The sequence below is a fragment of the Pipistrellus hanaki genome (assembly GCF_964339955.1).
Source record: "Pipistrellus hanaki genome assembly, chromosome: 1".
NCBI classification, from domain to species: domain Eukaryota; kingdom Metazoa; phylum Chordata; class Mammalia; order Chiroptera; family Vespertilionidae; genus Pipistrellus; species Pipistrellus hanaki.
This window is the reverse complement of record NC_140503.1, coordinates 10661789-10680925: the sequence shown is the minus strand read 5'-3', so window position 1 is coordinate 10680925 and position 19137 is coordinate 10661789. Positions and strand designations below refer to the sequence as shown.

General features: G+C 50.9%; 1 protein-coding gene and 1 long non-coding RNA gene across 7 annotated transcripts in view; one reads left to right on the top strand and one right to left on the bottom strand.

Moving 5' to 3' along the window:
• The window catches only part of FOXN3 (forkhead box N3), a 350430-nt gene that overhangs the window by 192029 nt on the left and 139264 nt on the right, over nt 1-19137 (bottom strand). For 4 of the 5 annotated variants that reach the window (XM_084884253.1, XM_084884256.1, XM_084884257.1 and 1 more), the window contains one exon: nt 5724-6280. In XM_084884253.1, coding sequence (XP_084740379.1) covers nt 5724-6266 — 543 coding nt within the window. In that variant the 5' untranslated portion in view covers nt 6267-6280. Of the gene's footprint in view, nt 1-5723; nt 6281-9725; nt 9866-19137 lie in introns of those variants that run through there. The other variant, XM_084884255.1, reaches the window with a different exon arrangement.
• Nucleotides 10043-17509, top strand: LOC311622924. Of its 2 annotated transcripts, none has more exons than XR_014795065.1 (3): nt 10043-10130; nt 11924-12091; nt 16846-17509. It is a non-coding gene; the product is annotated as an uncharacterized lncRNA (long non-coding RNA). The 2 variants fall into 2 exon arrangements; XR_014795066.1 differs by lacking the exon at nt 16846-17509 and adding an exon at nt 13011-15332.

The window sequence follows — 19137 nt, the reverse complement described above, 5'->3', positions numbered from 1 at the left end:
CCTCATCTCTCACCTGCCCTCGTCTCTGACCCTGTTCCAGTACATCCCTGGGGTCCAGCAACATTCACCTCCCAAGTACCCAAACCTCCGTGGCAGAAAACCCCATGCATGCTTAGTAACAGAACCAACACTGTATCTGGGATTGTTATGGGCCCAGGTAGAAGACTACCTTTCCCAGACTTCCTTGAAGCTAAGGGGAGTCATGTGACCAAACTCTAGCCAAAGAGATAAGTGCGGAGTGTGTGTGTTTCTGGAAAAACTCCTTACCACTGCAAAAAATAAAAAATAAAATAAAACCTTTTTTGTGTGTATGTGTGTGTCTTTTCTGCGTTCTCTTTCCTGCTTCCTATAATGGGAACAAACTAGCGGAGGCCACCTTGGGCCGTGAGAAGGCCTGAGGAAGGAAGAACAGTTGGGTGGAATGATGGATGGGAAGTGGTGGGTCTCTGTTGACCAAGACCTCCTTTGTGTAATGCGCTTGATGTTTAACTCACTATTACGTAGATTTTTCTACAACAGTCAAATGTCACCCTCACTAGTCCCTTCTTGATCTCCAGCTCATTCCCAAAGCAGAAGAAATCTGTTAGCAATTTACTCACGTGCTCCCCCAAAAGGAATATTCAAAGCCTGCTCCTTGCTGTCTTTCATCTCGGCTGCAAATGGCCCTCTTCGGGGAAGGGAAGCTTCCCTGACAAACCTGACGACACCCACCACTTACTGATCTGCTTCCTGTACGTGCGGTGGCTTAGGCTTTTTATTTTGTGTCATGTTTCCTGTTTCCCTGGAATGTAAGCTCCTAAAAGGCAAGAGCCAGATCTCCCTTTTTATTTGAACCTTGGGCATCACCAAATTATCCTATTGAAGAATAAGCAGAGGGTGCTTGAAGTCCCCAAGACGGTAAGGAGTGAGATCCTGAAGGCCTACTAATATGGAGGCATTCCACAGGAACAGCCTAAGTCGAGAAACTTCCAGTTGGTGTGGAAACAAATGTAGGAAAGGGATCAGCTATTACAGGGACAGTACTCACTGGAAAGCAGCAAGTAAGTTAAAAATGACAAGGTGGGAATAAGAATAAAACCCTTGAAGGGTACCTGAAACCAAAATCGGTAAACACAAAAGGCCTGCCTGCCCAATAAGCACAGTATCATCAAAACAAATATTACATTAGGCTTTCAAATATACCTATCTTCTGTGTCCATTGTCCATTGGGAAGGCCGTGGAATTTCCTATAAAATATAAAACCTGCCATCGTTGAAGAAGAACATTAAGACGACCAAGGGCTCCGTGAGAGAGAGTGGCATAATCCAAAGGACCCATCGCTATTTGTGAAAGAAGCAAAACTCATGACTTTCAAATAGGAGATCTGTGCGCCAACTTCCCATGTTATTTACTGCAGAGAACTGTCCTGCAGCTAGTGATTTCCAAGGGAAATCCCAAAGCCTCTTCAGCTCAGCAGGGGAGGTGCTGAGACCAGTTTCTTGCTGGTCAGGTATGCAGGCAGTACATCAATGAAGAAGCTACTCACAGACTCACCCAGGTACCACAAAGCCCTGCCCAAGAGAATGAACATTTTCTGAGCCGTTAATGTGGGGAGAGACTGGACAGATACATCAATGAGGGCCTTGGACCCAGAAGAACCAGCTCAGGGAAGAAACAGGATCATCACTTGCCCCAGAGACCACTCTCACACGCCTCATCCCGTTTCTGCATGCCCTACCATCCAACATTACCCTGAGCTTTAGGGATTTGCTCATCAACACCAGACCGCACAGTCTTTCCCTTTCGAAAGAAAATATATCTTTATTGATTTCAGGAAGAAAGGAAAGATAGAGAAATATCAATGATGAGAGAGACTCGTTGATTGGCTGCCTCCTGCATGTCCCACACTGGGGATGGAGCCTGCAACCTGGGGATGTGCCCTGATCAAGAATCGAACCATGGTTCAAGCATGTCAAACACAGCTGGCAGATGGTGAGTTTGACATGCTTGTCCTGGTTCATAGGTCAGCGCTCAACCATGGAGCCACACTGGCCGGACAGAGAGCAATGTGTGTGTATGTTTGTTAAAGTGGCAAGAGGGAAGTTGAGAAAAAGCACAGGTAAAAACACACATACCTGAACCATTTATTATTCAGTTGATAAAAAAAAATAAAGTAAAATAACTGCCCTTTACTGTCATTTATAAGTAGTCAGAGAGGGTAGTACTTGCTAATCTTATAGTCCTAACTAAGTTCCTTTTTAAAGAGGTATGAGATTTAACCTCCAACTCTGAAATTCTAACTTGATTGATTTGGGCAAAGGTCCTCAATTCCATGGTTAAAAAAAATAAAAATAAAACTCTCTTAAGTTCCTTCGAGAGACAGAGATAAAACAGAAGCAAAACCATTTATTCTCTCTGACTTGCTCATTCATGAGAATATGTTCTTGATGGAATCTCGGCACTGGAAAGAACCCAAAACCTTCTAGTTGAGGGATTCTCAAATCTGGCTACAAGTCAGAATCACGCGTGAAAACAGCTTACTGGGACCCCGAATTTCCCCAACCCGCAACACACGTGTCCGGAAGGGTCCATGTTCCAACCCTCAGGGACCAGGATCCCATGGCATTCTGTGTTCTCCCAGTCACAGCAAATTTAAAACCTTTTAAATTTTTGAAAAAGAGCAATGCCGCCGAAACCAGGCTCAGTGGATAGAGCACTGGCCTGTGGACTGAAGGGTCCCGGGTTCGATTCCGGTCAAGGGCATGTACCTTGGTTGTGGGCACATCCCCAGTAGGGAGTGTGCAAGAGGCAGCTCATCGATGATTCTCTCTCATCGATGTTTCTAACTCTCTATCCCTCTCTCTTCCTCTCTGTAAAAAAATCAATAAAATATATATATTAAAAATTTAAAAAAAAAAGGCTTTAAGCTTATTTAAAAAAAAAAAAAAAAAAAAAGAGCAATGCCTACTACGTCTGTGTATACAACGTGCAAGGCTCCCATGCTCCCCTTTGCCTACCCTGTTTCCCACCAATATCCGAGTGCACTGAGTCCCTGTCACTGGGCTGCAGTCGAACCCCAGTGTGGGAGCTGCCGCCAAGTAAAATCCCCTGGGGAAAAAACAAGTTTACCTGGAGAGGCAAAGGAGGATGCACTGGGCAGAGTGTCAGGGGGAATGCCTCCGGCTCTGCTCAGCTCACCAGAGGACAGGACATCCCTAGCAGGCTGGGCACCCCAGAATGGCCCCCCGGCCACCCCCAGGGCAACCCCGGAAAAGAGGAGAAAAGGGGGAGAGAAAACCCATACTCCTTGTGTTGTTCTCAGAGCACCATAAAGCCGGAAACAAACTCTCAGGGCAAAACCGATGGCATCTGACCAGAAACGTGTCCGTGCAGGTCAGCGGCGTGGCTGGGAAGCCAGAACTCCACATTTCCTGAGATTCACAATCTTCCCTTCGAGCCCATTCCTTTCAACAGGCGACAGCTGCATTTATTGAGAAGAATGGCCTTCAGCCCTGGAGGGAGCATCTGGGAGAGGGTTCCCTGGGACAGACCACCCTCTGCCCGCCTGCAACCCCCGCGGCCGGAGAAGCAGCCACCAGGCCCCGCCCGCCCCAGAGCCACTCCGTGAACCTGTCAGGGTGTTTGCGGAACTGCCAGCAGGACTGCAAACAGCGAGACCCGGGCGTGTGGCAACTTGCACAATCGTTTCTCACCAAACTAAAAGCCCTGTTCCCAACCTAAACGGTGACATGTGGCTTTGGGGGAGGGGACTGAACACCACTTTCTTCTCCACGTTCTGAAACCCTGAAACTGCTTTCTAGGACTTTCCCTTTCTCATCCCCAGGACCCACCTCTGCGGGAGCTTTCAATACCAGACTTGGCGCTTTACAGGAAAGCAGCAGATTTCCTCTAAGTTCAAAGAATGGTCTTAAAACCCTCAAAGGAGTGCCCTGGCCGGCCTGGCTCAGTGGATAGAGTGTCAGCCTGCGGACTGAAGGGTCCCAGGTTGGATTCCGGTCAAGGGCATGTGCCCAAGTTGAAGGCTCAATCCCAAACAGGGGGAGTGCAGAGGCAGTCAAGCCAATCAATGATTCTCTCTCAATCACTAATGTTTCTCTCTCTCTCCCTCTCCCTTCCTCTCTAAAATTAATTTAAAAAAAAACAAAAACCACTCAACAGAGCCAAGTGTAGAGGTTGGTCTTCAAACGCCCGTCCGGAGATGGGCGAGGGAGGAGGAAGAGAAGTGGACGCCATGGACACCTGGGGACGATGCCAGCACCCGACAACTTTACAGGGAGTTGACAGGTGTGTACAAATAAGGCCCTGGTGAAGACGGGCCCAGAACGCAGGAATGCTTATACAAGAACACGGCACTGAGGCCTCACCTGCGCCGGGACTAACGGCAAAGCCACCATGTCCACCTCTGCCCCTCCCAGGCACTGCCCTCCTCACACCCTGCACACTGCCCGTGCCCCAGCCTGAACGAGGAGAAAAATGGCCCCACCACCTCCTTATCCGTAATCACCATGCCACGACAAGTAGAATTTTCTCAGGCTCGAGATTCTAACGGAAACAGCAACATGATTCTGGAGAGAAAGAAAGTGAAGGTCCCAGCCCTGCACAGCAGCGCTCACCCCACACCACAGCGGTCCTGTGTCTGAACCTGAACTTCAAAAAGGGGAATGCACCGTTAACGAAAAACAAAGCTGGGAAACGGTGGAGAGTGTGCTGTCTGGCCGCTCGTTTTGATTGTGGCAGCGTTACCTTTCAGAACCGCTGGCCTGCTTTCTCTCGGACCTGCTATCGCGTTATGAGAAAGGCAAAGCAGACCATGAAAGCTGTTTCCTTCTCCTGGGCCACGAAGCTCAAAAGCTTTAAAAATCAAACTTCAACCTTTTTTTTTTTTTTAAGTCGGTCTCCAGTGGGAACTTTACCCTGCACTAGTTTTTCCAAAGCTGCCAAACACTTAGGTAAACACCGGATTTCAAAAGTCACCTGGGCCTTAGCAGGTTTGGCTCAGTGGATAGAGCATCAGCCCTTGGACGGAAGGGTCTCGGGGTTCAATTCCGGTCAAGGGCACACCTGGATTGCAGGGGCACTGAGCCCGTGTGCGGGAGGCGGCCAATCGATGTGAGAGACACATAGATGTTTCTCTCTGTCTCTCCTCCTCCCTTCTACCCTCTCTAAAAATATCCTCTGGTGAGTATCAACTAAATAAAACAAAAGGTCACCTGGGCAATTCACGTCTGTCTTTGGTGCGTAATGTGATGCTCAAGTGTGACACCTCCCAATGTCCATCACTGTCCACGTGTCCCAGGGTCCCAGAGAGACCGCCCTTCCCCAAGTTCAAATGCAGGAAGAACACCGATGCCATTTTTCTCTCGTTCTTCCTGGCAATTTTCCTCAAAAAATACATTCATACATCTCCTGGTTAATGGCTGCCCCTTTGTACCGTAAACCCAAGCTGGCCGGTCCGCACTGAGGGAAGAGCGGGCAGTGTGCACACCGCTGCTTTGTGATTCTGTTCAGATGCCACGGTGGGAAAACCTCAAGCCGGCACAAACACGGAGAAACAGTATTTAATTAACGTGCGTCATAAGGGAGAGAAACTTTACAACTAAATGAATGAAACGCCACTTCCCGAGTGGGGACGTGACGATCCTTAACCATCTGTGAATGGAGAGAAACTGAAAAGCTTTAGGGAGAGAAAGGAAACGCTCGAGTTCCAGAACGCGGAGACTTACCTGACTCCTCTCTTTGTCCACCTTCTTAAAACACTTATTCAACGACAGATTGTGTCTCACTGAGTTTTTCCACCCAGTCGGTGCGTTTGCAAAATACGGGAAATGTTCCAAGATCCAGTTGTAGATATCCTTCACCGGCAGGCGCTTGGTCGGGGAGTCCTCGATGGCCATAAATATGAGGCAGCTGAAGGAGTAGGGGGGCTTGCAGTTGGGGTTCTGCCTGGCATCGTAGGGCAGGTCGGAGTGGGCGGGGGACGGGGGAGTGTCGTCGTCCGGGTCTTGGACGGGGCTGACGCTCCGGAGCACCGACTCCCCGAAGCTCTTCAGCAGGTTCTTGCTCTCGTGCAGCCAGTTCAGGTTGGTCAGCTCCTCATCTTCCATGGCCCCCTCTTCTAGTCGGATGTCGGGCAGGGAGAAGTCGAGGTCATCGTCTTCCTGGAGGGCCTTGGAGAAGCCGCTGCCCCGGTAACACTGGCTCAGCCCACGGGAGACGCTAATTCCTGAGCTTTCCGGCTTCTTGCTGGGAGGCATGACTGGACCCATTTACGTGAAGGCTCCTGGTATAAACACATCCACAGAGAAGAGTCAGTGACACGTACACCGGAGTCCTCTGGTCCCCACCCCCGCCGCCGCCTCCTCGATGGACCCCCTCCTCCCACACAGGAACACGCCTCCCGGCTCCTACCCCAAGGGATGCGAACCCACAATTCTGCCCCACAGAGAAGCGCAGGAAGTAAGATCGGTCTATCGTGCATACAGCCCAGAGACTCTCACGCCCTCAACACATCAATACCGGAAATGTCTACAGCACCTTGAATGTGCAAAGGCACCAGAAAAAGAACGGGAAAGTCCACGTGCCTTCTCCCTGGATCTACGAACACTCTCCCTGGGACCCTGGGAAAATCAGTTATTTCTTGCTGCCTCCGTTCCTATATTACACAGGAACATACATGCACAAGTAAAAATATTTCAAGCCTCGTGATTACACTCTACCTAATAAGCTCAACGCACAACCCCGCTCTGTCGCTTCGGGTCATTCTCAAAAAAAAAAAAAAAAAAAGTTTAAGGCCAGTATTTTCAGAGTTTCCATACAAAGACCATCCATCACAATGACCCCCGAATTAAAACTGTGGCCACAAGCATCAATTTGATATGTTTTACTTGATTCTCTCCCTTCCACCCCTGATCCACAAGTCATGATCAAACACTTAATTATATTTATCTTTAATTACATTGAATTCTGTGGGTTCGAACTGGAGCAATAAATGCATTTAATTGTATAGGGACACTACACTCTGAACGGAAAAGCGAGGAGGGCAGACACCACGCAAACAAAGCCATGCGCTGAGATGAAGATTGGTGGGAAAAAGTCAGGAGAGCAAAAGGGCAGCGTCGAGGCAGGAAGGCAAATTCAACAAAAGTGGCTCCAGGATTCTCTTCTGCTGCCGCCCCCACTTTTGTCAATGACCTAGAACAGGGAGTAAAATATCTGATGAGAGAAGACACTGAGGAGGTGGCGAGTCCACAAATAGAATGGCCCGGGCAGATCCAAAGCTGCCCGACCCCCTGGCACTCTGTGTAAGACATAAAGGACAGCGGAGATAATGAAGCGAGGTCTCCCTCTCTCCGTCTGCAGCGCTCAAACAATGTGCGTGGTGTAAGACACGTGTCTGTTTTATGTTTCCCCCCCCCCCCCCCCCACGAGGGAGAAGATCAAGCAATCCATCCAAGGGGGGAAAAAAATACATCAAAAGCAAAGAATATGATTACGGCTGGAAATGTCCACTGACACTAGGAAAACAACTGCCCTTCAGCTGGGGATGCTCTAGAATGGGATTCTAGAAAGCGAACCCCAGGAGTCCCAGAACCAACCCCGGGTGCACCCTCCCTCTGCCAAAAAGCGGACAAACAGAACCAGCTGACTGAAGGCCTGGGGGGAACTCTCTGGAACTGCTATGAGATGACCAATTACAAAGAAACTTCCATGGGCATCGAAGTCCCATGGGACAGGGCAGTTTGCATACCTCAGGTTCATCCAAGTTAGTATTTCTTTCTGTCGTGTACTAACCTGAATAGCACATGACACATTTTAAAGAATAAGCTCGTATCTTGAGGCGTGGGGGTTTACAGAGACCAGGCTGATAATGCTTTTGCCTTCTTTATGAAACAATCAAAACTGGGTTTGTCTCTCTCAAAGTTTCCTCAGATCCCAATAAAAAAAAAAACAACACACGAATTTTTGGATAACTAGGAATATCCACACAGCAGAGTACAAAAGAGAACTACTACCCAGCCACTGAAGTCAACTTTAGCTCTAGACGAAAGTTTTTCGTCTCCCGAGCTTCCAAACAGGAAAATTATATCATGGCTGACAGTAATTTAATTGCATTGTTGCTATGACAACATGCTGCTCTCTTTCCTTTTAGTTTGTCAGTAGCTTCCCAAAGGAACTAACATGCTATTCTCCATGTTTCCTTTTGTTTTAAACAAACACTGACAGCAATACCGTTTTCCTGGGAAAACGGTTAAGAAAGCAGGGTCACAGGGTCCAGTTCCCTTGGATCATCTGCCCGTTTTTGTCTGTCCCCTGCCCGTGCCCTCCAACGGTGAAGGCATCCCTACAAGCCCGTGTTCTAAAGCAACAGCAGCCAGAGCTGCTGATCACTCCAGTTCCATTTTTAAAAAGTTCCCAGAAACCACAGCTGAGTTTTCCATTATTATACTCAAACTACATAATACGCCAAATCTTTTCCACCCAATTTTAGGAGGGGGGGGAGGGGGTTGAGGGAAATCCAGGATCATGTGAATCTGCAGTGAGACAAACATCTTGAATCTGCTGCCAAAAAGGTTGCTCCATCATATACTCACATAGTTACTCACTAGTGACCTCCTTACAACGGCTCGGTTTGCTATTGGTTGCATTCCCCCAACACACACGCACACACACACCTTCTCAGTTTTTGTTTGTTTGTTTTATGACTTGGGTCTCGTTATCTTTTTTTGCTTTTCAATGGACAAAAATGCAGCAGGAAAGTAGTTTCTTTGCCCGCTCTCAGAATGTCTCCAAATAACTGACAAAGCCATTACTGGCCCAGCTCTGCACAGATGTTCGAAGTGAACTTTAAAAAAAAAGTTGAGAAATCTTCCCCGAGCCTAACCCGGCAGTCGCGAGTTGGGGGGGAGGGGGGGGGAGGACGGGACACCCAAACCCTCCCTCCTTCCTCCGCGCGCACGCGCGCACACGCACGCGCTCCGCTCCGCTCCTCTACTGTACTTGTCAAAAACATTTCAAGGGGACCTGCGGGCGCGGCGATTGGCTGCGGCCCGCGTCCATCAGCGGCCGTTGCCAGGCAACGGGGGAAACTGCTCTTCTCCCCGCAGACACGGCAATTGGGAGCTCGCATACCTTCACTGCTGGTCAGATGTCATAAACCTTTGATTGGCTGCACCGCTGCGAACCTTACAAAACACATCAATAAAAGCCCGCCGTCCCCCCAACTTCTCCAGGACCCGAGGAGGCTTCCAAAGAGGGCCGGGGTGGGGAGGGGTCGGGCCTCGGGGAGTCTCGGGGGACGCTCCCCGCCAGTGCCAAGCCTGCACAGTTTGTGGGGGAGGGTATCTTTGTTAGCAGCCTGTTCCTCATCTTGGGGTGTCTGTCCTCTGGATCGGTACCCTCTCCCCCGCTCCGCCGCCCGGCACGGCGGGGATCTTGCTTGTCCTCCGCGGACAATACCAACTCCGTTCCTTTTGGGGCGTCTTTTTTGGAGACCGAGGCAGCGGGGAAGAGCCCACACGTCGGGGCAGGAAACTCTACGGACCCGGCAACTTCCCGGCTCGGGGGGCTCCGGTCTCCCCGCCCGCCCCGCGCTCTCCCCCAAGAGCCGCGCTCGGAGTCCCCCGCCGGCCGGGAGCGGGCGCCTCCGGGACCGCGGCGAACAAGCGCCTCCGCCCCGGGCCGCCCAGTGCCGCCCCGGCGCCGGCCGGAGCGCGGAGCCCACTCACCTGGCCGGAGCGGGGTGCGGGGGCGCGGGGGCGCCGCTGCCCTTCAGCGGGAGGAGCCCACAAACTTTGGCGGGCGCCCGGTGGGCATGGCTCGGGGGCCCGGCTGAGGGCGCGCGGGCGCGGCGCGGCGAGCCCGGGGCGGCGGGCGGCGGGGGGCGGCCGCGGGTGGGCGCGGGCGGCGGGGGCGCGGGGGTCGCGGCGCGGCATGGGACCTGGGCGGCCAGCCGGCGCGCGGCGCGTCCTCCTCCTGCTCCTCCTCCTCCCGCCGCCGGCCGCCGCTCTCCCCGCCCCGTCCCGCCTCCCGCTCGCCTCCGCCGCCGCGGCGCGTCGGGCCGGGGCGCGTCGAGCGAGCGAGCGGCGAGAAATTGTTTCCACTGCAAACAAAAAAAGGCGACACATGACCAGGCAGGAGGAGGGGGAGCGCGGGGAGGGAGGAGGGAGGGGAGCGAAGGGGAGGGCCGGAGCGCAGGGGGCGGAGGGAGCGGGAGAGAGGGAAAACGTGGGCCGGGCCGCGGGCGGTTTGGGGCGCGCGGGGTGCGGACCCCGCCGGGCCAGCCCTGCCCGCGCCCCGCGCCCCGCGCCCCGCGATCGGGCCCTCGCCCGGGCGCCCCCAGGTCGCCGCCGGGAACCAGGCCGGGCTGGGCCGCACGGAGTCGTCTCCCGCGGCCCCGCGGAGCGCGGGCGACCGGCTCGGGGTTCCACGACCCGGGGCAGCCCGGGCCGCGGGCGGCGTGGCTGGTGCGGCCGGAGGCGCACGGCCTGGCTCTCTCCCGGGCTCAGCCACGCGGGCAGGCGGGCCGGCTCTGCGCCGCTGGCTACGTGTCTCCGGAACGCCGCTACCCCATCCGCATACCTTACATGGCTCGAAAGTAAAAATAAAAAGAATTACGAGGCGGGCGAGGCTTGCAAGGGGGGATAAGAGAGATTCCACTTCTCCCCAACTAAGGCGTCCTGGCGGGACTCCCGGGGCCTTCCCCGGAGCTCCCCCGCCGCCGCCCCACCTCGCGCCCCAAGAGAAAAGGCACAAAAGCACCGCGGTCTCAGGCCCAGGTGGCCGGCTCCCCGGGGGCGAGTGCAGAAGCCTTTCTGCCAGGGGAGGAAGGGTGGCCATTACGGATTACAGCGCAAGGGCCCCATCCCAAAGGCCACGCCGGGAGAGCCTCTCCAGTGGGTTGTGCTCATCGCCCGACCCACTTCCAAACCTCCAGCGAAAAGCTCCCTCTCCTTCATAGTCTGAGCTCTCAAGAGCCCCACGAGTCACATGGGGCACCCAGCAAAGAGCTCGGCAACCACTCCAAGTCTTAAGGTTCCTCCCTTAAAGCATGGCCACCCGCTGCTCAAGTCACACCTAGTAAGTACAGCCTTGGAGAGGAGAGTCCCACAGGACACCCTGGTGGTGACATAAATAAAAATATGTTTGCACCACGCGCCCACGTAGCCAAATCAGCAGGTTGCAACACAGAAGAGGAGTCCGGGTCACTTCTGCCACCCCTGCCTGAACCCGCAGGAGCCATCTGAAAATTGCAGAACCACCAGTAAGAAGGCCTGAGCGACCTCCCTCAGAAACCTCTCCGGCTTGCAGTACTTTATAACCTGGCCAATGGGGGAGACAAGTCCCACGGGGCATCAGAAGGTTTTTAGTTTTCTTATTTCAAAAAAGAAGGAACCTCCCAATCAACCTAAGAGTCACTCCCCGTAAGATGGTGGGTGGCAAGTCTTCAGCGAGGACTCTCCCCACAGGCCTCCTTACTTACCAGTACCATGCATGGCAAATCTCAACCACCAGATGATTCAGAGGTGGAGGCCGAAGGGCAGCCCGAGTTCATCCAGCCCCACCCCCTGCATTACCGAGCCCTGGATGTGACTTACCCCGAGCCAAGAAGCAAAGGTGTGAGGTCAGAGAGACAAACTAGATCATCTCTGAAGTCAGAACTGGTAGCACAGCCAGGACCGGAGCTCGGCCTCAGTGCAGGCCCCACCCCTCATCAGCATATCAGTGGAGGGCTGAATCTCCCATCAAAGCAGCCCCGGGGGAGGGGGAGAGACCTTTGTCCTCACACCTGACCAGCCGGTACTGGAATAGTCAGCTAGGAGGCCCCCCAGCCCGCGGCCACACGCACACCATATAGCCAGAGATCTCTTTTCAGTAAGTAGAGGTGGCGTGTCATTTCCACCCCAACACGTTCCTTCTTTCTCAGAGTTCAAACCCAGAGGATGTGATCTGAAGGTCAATGCACGTGTCATTCTTTCCGTGCAAGCTGTAAGCCTCCAGTGCCTGAACCAGCCATCCCAGGTGAACAAAATCTTACACGACGAGCAAGCCCTGGGCCGGGAGAAGCCACAAGCAGAGGGTGGAGTGTGGTGAGGTAAGCTGCCTTTTATTAGCTCGCCGCCTTCTTCTGGGCGGTGTTTGTTTTTTTGTTTTTGGTTTGTTTCTAGCATATTTCTTGAGTTCTCTCTCTGTTGTTACAAATGTGGCCTGAAGTGTGGACCAGCCAGGCCTGATTTGGAGGGCAGAGTGTACACATGTCGGCCTGTCTGCCTGAAATGGGGGATCCAGCCCTTGACTGAAAGCCAAAGGCAGGCGTAGTGTGGCTTTTTTACCTAATATTTCCATAGAATCCTGGCTCGGGGACATGCTCCCTGACAAAAGGGGGCAGGGGCCAAATTCATTTAGGAACAACCTCCTTAATTCCCCTCTTGAACTTTCAAAAAGCACCCTTGTGCCTTGGGTCCTTAGAAACCTCCAGAAACAAGTGGAACAGTTTAAAAACACCTTTGACAGCAGGATTATAAGCGTGCCCCAGAACTCACTGTGGGCAACCCTTAATTCCTGGCTGAGGACCGGGTGGGACCATTTTGCAGTCCCCTCTGGGCATGGGATGAAGAGGGAGCACCCGGATCCCAGCCTGGAGAGGAATTCCTCTCCCTCTCACGTGTTGTGCCTTCGGCTCCAACACACTTCTCTGCCCTGGGACATTAAGCCCCTCCCCCATCGCTGACTATGTGGCCAATATGATTATTTATGGAATGGTTCCGTGGAAAGCCCGGTGATCCTGCTCCAGGCAGTAACAACTGGGTAGATGGGTGGTGAGTGAGAGCACTTGCTGCTGGTGAGAAGGCCTGAATCTGAGGCAGGTCTGGGAAGTCCGTCTCCTGGCCTAGAAGTCAGTCTCCTGATAAGAGGAGACTTGGGTCAGCCCAGGGCACACAGCACAGCTGGGCTGTGCGGAACTGAGAGGTCATCATCAGGTTATCTTTGTCTCCATCTCTCTCTTTCACCAGCTGCTCCACACTTCCTCTGCTCGCTCACCAAGTCCTGAGGACCTTCTGACTTTAGCACCCACCACCTTCAGACTGCCTCCTTCTTCCACAAGAGCTCAAATTCTCAGGGAAATCATCTGATTGGCTTAGCCTGAGTCAGGTGACTCCTCCCTTCCGCTTGCCCCCTCCAAACAGCTGAGACAGGGGGCATGGTGGAACCACCTGGTACAACAGGACTAGGGAGGGGAGGGAGATGACTTTGGAAATAGGATATCTAATACAGGTGGATGATTGTTTGACCCGTGGAATTGGGGGAGGGGTATTACAGACCTGAGGTTCTCTACTAGGGATACCCAGGGCCCCGCCCCAAAAGGTCAGAATCTCCTAGGACGGGTCCCAGGCATGTGCATTCTGAGAAAGCACCACAAAGCACACACTGCTGTTCCAGGTAGGAGAAATGAATGGCACAAACATATTTATCAAATATGACTTGACTGTATTAGAAGATGCATTTGTTCACTGAATATTTACTGAGTGCCTACCAAGTACATGGAACTGTGTTAGGTGCCAGAGATAGTTTCTTTATGGAGCATGGGTATTAGTGGGTAAGAGTGGAACTATCCTGTAGCAACACTCCTTGAACTGCTAAGGTAAGCAGTTTATATGCACTAATTCAGAGGACAAGAGGAACCAATGAACATTTTTGAGTCCAAGCAGTTTGAAAGAAAGAATGGCTTGCAACTGGTAAATAAACAGGTCCTGGAGACCTAATACACAGTACAGTGATTATAGACAGCAAAAACTATAATAAACCGTAAACTTGCTCAATGATTAGCTCTTAATTGTTCCAAACACTAGAAAAAATTATGTGACATAACGGAGATAGCTAAGCTATGATGACAATCATATTGCAATATATTAAATACACCAAATCAATAGGCTGTGCACCTTAAACTTACACACAGTGCCCTATGTCAAGTCTAAGTCAATTTGGAGGAGGGGGATGGGGAAGAACGTGGAAGGGACCATGGACCCAGGATGAATTTTGGAGAGGAAAGGAGGAAACGAAGACCCAAAACAAGCAGAACCACTCAGAAAGCGTTGCAGAACCCATACAAAAGGGAATAAAGATTATTTATTTTTAACGTATATTTTAATTAGAAAAAAATGCTAAAATATTAAAACAGTGGTTCCCTCTAAGTGGTAAAGTTATGGCGTAAAATGTTTGCCTGCTTCGTTCATCCTCGTCTTGTTTCCAATTTTTCTACGGTGAGCACCTGTAGGGCCATTAAAACCCAGCTCGCTGGTCCCCACCCCCAGAGATTCTGATTCAGTAGGTCTGGGCTGGGCCCTGAGAATTCATATCCCTGACAAGCTCCCAGGTGATGGCTGCCACTCAGAACCACTCAGAAAGCATTGCAGAACTGGTCCAGGAACTATACTTTGAGATCCACCGGATTAGCAACTAGCCAGGGAGACGGGGAGGAATGGGTGCACAAGAACATTCAAAGGAAGCACCAAGAGGCTCTGCCCAATGACTGAACACGAGAAGAAAGGGGGCGATGATGGTCAAAGATAAGTCCGTCATCGTGGGCGGACTCAGTCTCAGAGATAACAAGAGAATGCACTTGGTAAGGACTTAAAAAGCTCCCGACTTCCTTCCCTTCCTGCAGGAGGGACCCAGCACCACAGCGGGAAGCCCCTCCGCCTCCTGGTGAGTGCCGAGGCTCGGCCAAGCCACACTTGGAGTTTCTGGTCCTCCTCTCCCGGGGTTTTCCTCGCCTGCATTCTTGGTGTTTGCGTGACAGGTCCTGAAGGGTGGCGCCTGGGAAAAGGCTTACCCGATTTCTCCAGCAGGGAATAGAGCCAGGAAGTTCATTTGAAGAGGGAAGGAGGGGTGTGTGGGAAAGGAAAGTACGGCTGAACCAGTGGAGTGAAGTGCATGAGCTCAGGTGCCCAGCCAAACCTGCGCTTATCAAGTCGCCTGCCGGAGGCAAAAGGGAAATATAGAACCTGTCAGCTCCTCTTTGAGCGTAAACACAAGGGCGAGCTGATGATCCAGAATCCAGATTAAGTCAATTCATTCAATCAACAAGTATTTATGAAGTATCTGGGTACTCCCTGCCCAGTTGCTGTGAGGAAGGGACTGGGAAGGAAGTCGGAGAAATAAAAGATGTGGCACTTGTCCTGAAGGATTGGGGAGACTCAGTGAACACTTACGAAGCAACTACAAACATACACACGGAGCCTAATGCCACAGCCAGAGATGGTGTGGCATAGTGGCTAGCATCAGAACCTGGACTATGTTCATATTCTCTACCACTTACTAACTGGGTAACATTAGTCAAGGCACTTCTTTCTAACATTAGTTTCTTCATCTTAAAAAGGGCAGGGGAGGGAGATTAAGAGCCATACCCATTACATAGGATTGATATGGAGTTTAAATAATATTGGTAAAAAAAAAAAAAAATATATATATATATATATACCACAATGCCCTGCCACTTAGCACTATTTTTGTTAAGTAAATCAAAAGAAAAACAATTGACATATTTGGCTGCACAACAATTTAAAACGTGTCTGTAGTACCAGCAGTATTAAGCCAGGTTTAACCAAAAGTGAGGGAACAGTTGCCATACCTACGAAAAGAGTGAATAGTTTAAATTTATAACCTTTACAGCTCAACCGAAGGGGGAAAAAATGATCACCCTAACCATAAAAGGGCAAATTCACAAAAGGAGAAACAAAAATGGCAAGAACACCCATAAAAAGATGCTCCGTTTAAGTAAAAACAAAAAGATGCAAATTGCAATTAGGATCTGGCTCAGTTCATCTCTACCCGATTGGCAGGGACTTAAAAAGAAGCGTGGGGCTTGGTACCCCTCTTCCACCGGCTCCTCCGACAGAATGAATCAAAACATAAATGAGCACAGCCGTTGACCCTCCCCTTCCAACTTCTAGGAATTGATTCCAGCTAACTTCCCCACCAGACTACCTACCCCCACGGGGCAGCGAGCTCCACAAAGGCAGGGCACACGCCTGTTCTATTCAGCCATGCACACAGCGCTTCCCCCGGGCGGAGCCTGGCACTCAGCATGCACTCACTGAATGCACTGAAAGGCGCAATAGTACATTAGGAGGCTGTTGGCTGGGACACTGTTTAAAATGGTGAAAACCGGAAATTGCAGAAATAAGAAGCTACAGGCGTATTATTAGACGGCCACCGTGCCCTAGCATCCCTGAGTCCCCTTCTGTAGCATTTTCCAGCCGTGTTAAGTGGAGCCTTCCCTTTTCTGAATCACTTTCACATAGATGATGCGTAACACCATTGCAAACACTTCACAAAGTTAAGAGTTGGGGGGGGGGGCGGGGGGGGGTGGATAAATATGGTATCACAGCCTTTTCACCAAATTGAAGCATTCCCTGATCTTTTCGATCTGAAGGGACAAAATGACCCCTTTCTGAAAAGGCTGGTGCTCCGAGCATACGGGAATTGCTAAGTATGGCCAATACTATACCCTGCGCTTGGGGTCTGTTGTCTGGTGCAGGAAGGCTTCCGATTTATACGTTCTGAGTTATCAAATGTTCTCTACAAACTTGTCTATAGGTACAAGGGTGAGAGGATATATTCCTGAATTAAGAATTTGGGGGGAGATGAGGGGAACTTACTCTCTATGTGCAGATTGCCTTCTGTAACAAGTATGCTTCTAAGAGACCAAGTATGGTTCCATCTTACCTTTTTTTCAAATCTTACAGGAAAGTCTGTGCCCAGCTGAGGCACTCCACATGGCCAGAATGATTTTCTTTTCTTTTTTTCTTAATCCTCTCTGAGGCTATTTTTTCCATTAATTTTTAGGGAGAGTGGAAGAGAAAGGAAAAGACAGAGAGAAAATTCGATGTGAGAGAAACACATCTTGGGCCTGCAACCAAGGTCAGTGCCCTTGACCGGAATCAAACCTGGGACCCTTTGGTCCACAGGCTGAAGCTCTATCCATTGAGCCAAACCAGCTAGGGCTGGCCAGAACTATTTCTGCTCCTCCTGCCTTCCCGAGGATACTCCCTGCCATCAGGAGCTTACCCCGGCAGTGGCTCCCACTCTGAGCTCTCAGACTCCATTCACCTAGAGCACATGTGTCAAACACAAGGCCCTCGGGCCAAATCCAGCCCGCCAGGCCTTGCAATGTGGCCCGCACCGCGCTGTCATCACTGCACTCCGCTGTCAGTTTATGACATTGTCAGTTTATGACTGTTCAGTAAACCATTCGGCCCGCGATTTAGGCTGGATTTTAGATTTTGGCCCCTTCTCTGATTGAGTTCGACACCCCTAACCTAGAGCCAAGCCTCGTTATCTGCTGTGTTTAGGGCCCCGAGAAACAATGAATTAGCAAGGACTGGGCCCTGGCTCCTACAGGAAATACAGGGTTAGATTCCTCGAGCCGCGGTCACAACATTTCTGTGAACTGATCAATCCACAACTGTATTTCCCGTTTCCATTTAAAGACACCGTATTTAACATAAAACACGGAGGCTTTAACTCTGCACTTGCAGCCAGCAGCCCTCTCACTCACACCGGAACAAAGCTCACCTAACACGTGTATGTTCCCCACAAGGCAGTCCACCCGGGCACGCGTGGAACTCTGAACAACACGTTAGCGCTACGACCGGGAATCCTGTAAACAGTCACACCAACAAAAAGCACAAAACATGGACCGTACAGGCCACAGAAAGGACACCTGTTCCGGGGAGTGGGGGGAGGGAAACAGCTGTAATACTTTTAACAATAAAGACAAATTGAATTTAAAAAGGACACCTGTGTACAGTGTGAGACCGGAACAAGAAGCCAGGTCATCGCTTTGCTCAATTCCAGCCGGGAATGTGGATGAATTGGGCAACTCAAGTTTTTTCACGTGACTGTGAAAGCACCGCGAGCATTGATCTGGAGGTTGAAATAAATTTTCAGCAAATTCGCAAATTTGCACATGGGATCTGTGACAAATGAGACCAACAGTATTTAAGGACACTTAGAGAACACTTGTTCAGTGCCAGTCAGTAGTCTACGGCTTCATTCCTTTCAGCCTTGTGTTAACCGTGTAATGTAAGTATTATGATGTCCATGTTTATTTTTAATATATTTTATTGATTTTTTACAGAGAGGAAGAGAGAGGGATAGAAAGTTAGAAACATCGATGAGAGAGAATCATCTATCAGCTGCCTCTTTCTTGCACACCCCCCACTGGGGATGTGCCCGCAACCAAGGCACAAGCCCTTGACGGGAATCGAACCTTGGACCCTACAGTCCGCAGGCTGATGCTCTATCCACCCAGCCAAACTGGTTTTGGCTATTATGTCCATGTTTGGTTTTTTGTTTTTAAATATATTTTATTGATTTCTTACAGAGAGGTAGGGAGAGAAATAGAGAGCTAGAAACATCGATGAGAAACATCTACCAGCTGCCTCTTGCACACCCCCTACCGGGGATGTGCCCGCAACCAACATACATGCCCTTGACCGGAATCGAACCTGGGACCTTTCAGTCCGCAGACCGATGCTCTACCACTGAGCCAAACCGGTTTCGGCTATTATGTCCATGTTTTAAGTGAGGAACCTGAGGGACTTAGCCCCCTGCCCACGGGCACACCGTTGGTAAGCGATGGGGCTGGGATTTGGATGCACGCTGTCTGGGTTTGGAGTGCACTCCAGGCGGTCACCAAGGGAAGTTCAGATCCATCCAGAGCATCTGGCCTCTCAGAGAACTTCTTGGGGCTCAAGGACAGGAGGTTCAGGGGCAGTGGAGCTCCAGGGAGGAAAAGCTGACCAGGAAAAAAAGGAGGAGGAGGGAGAAGAGGACTTTTAAACGGAATGAAAGGGTACTGCTTGCAAAAACAAAACGCAAAGTTCAGCTTCTATGTCATAATCAATAGGGTGTAGTGTATCTTTCTAATAAAAAATAAATCATCCAGATACTGAGTGTCAAACAGACTCTAAGTGCCGCGAGAGGCAAGGACCCTGTCTTATATTTCTCTTTTGCTCATGGCATATGATACATTAGTAATAAAAAATATGGACTTTTGCCTTGGCTGGTGTGGCTCAGTCGAGTGGGCATCATCCTGTGCACCAAAAGGTTGCCGGTTCAATTCCCAGTCAAGGC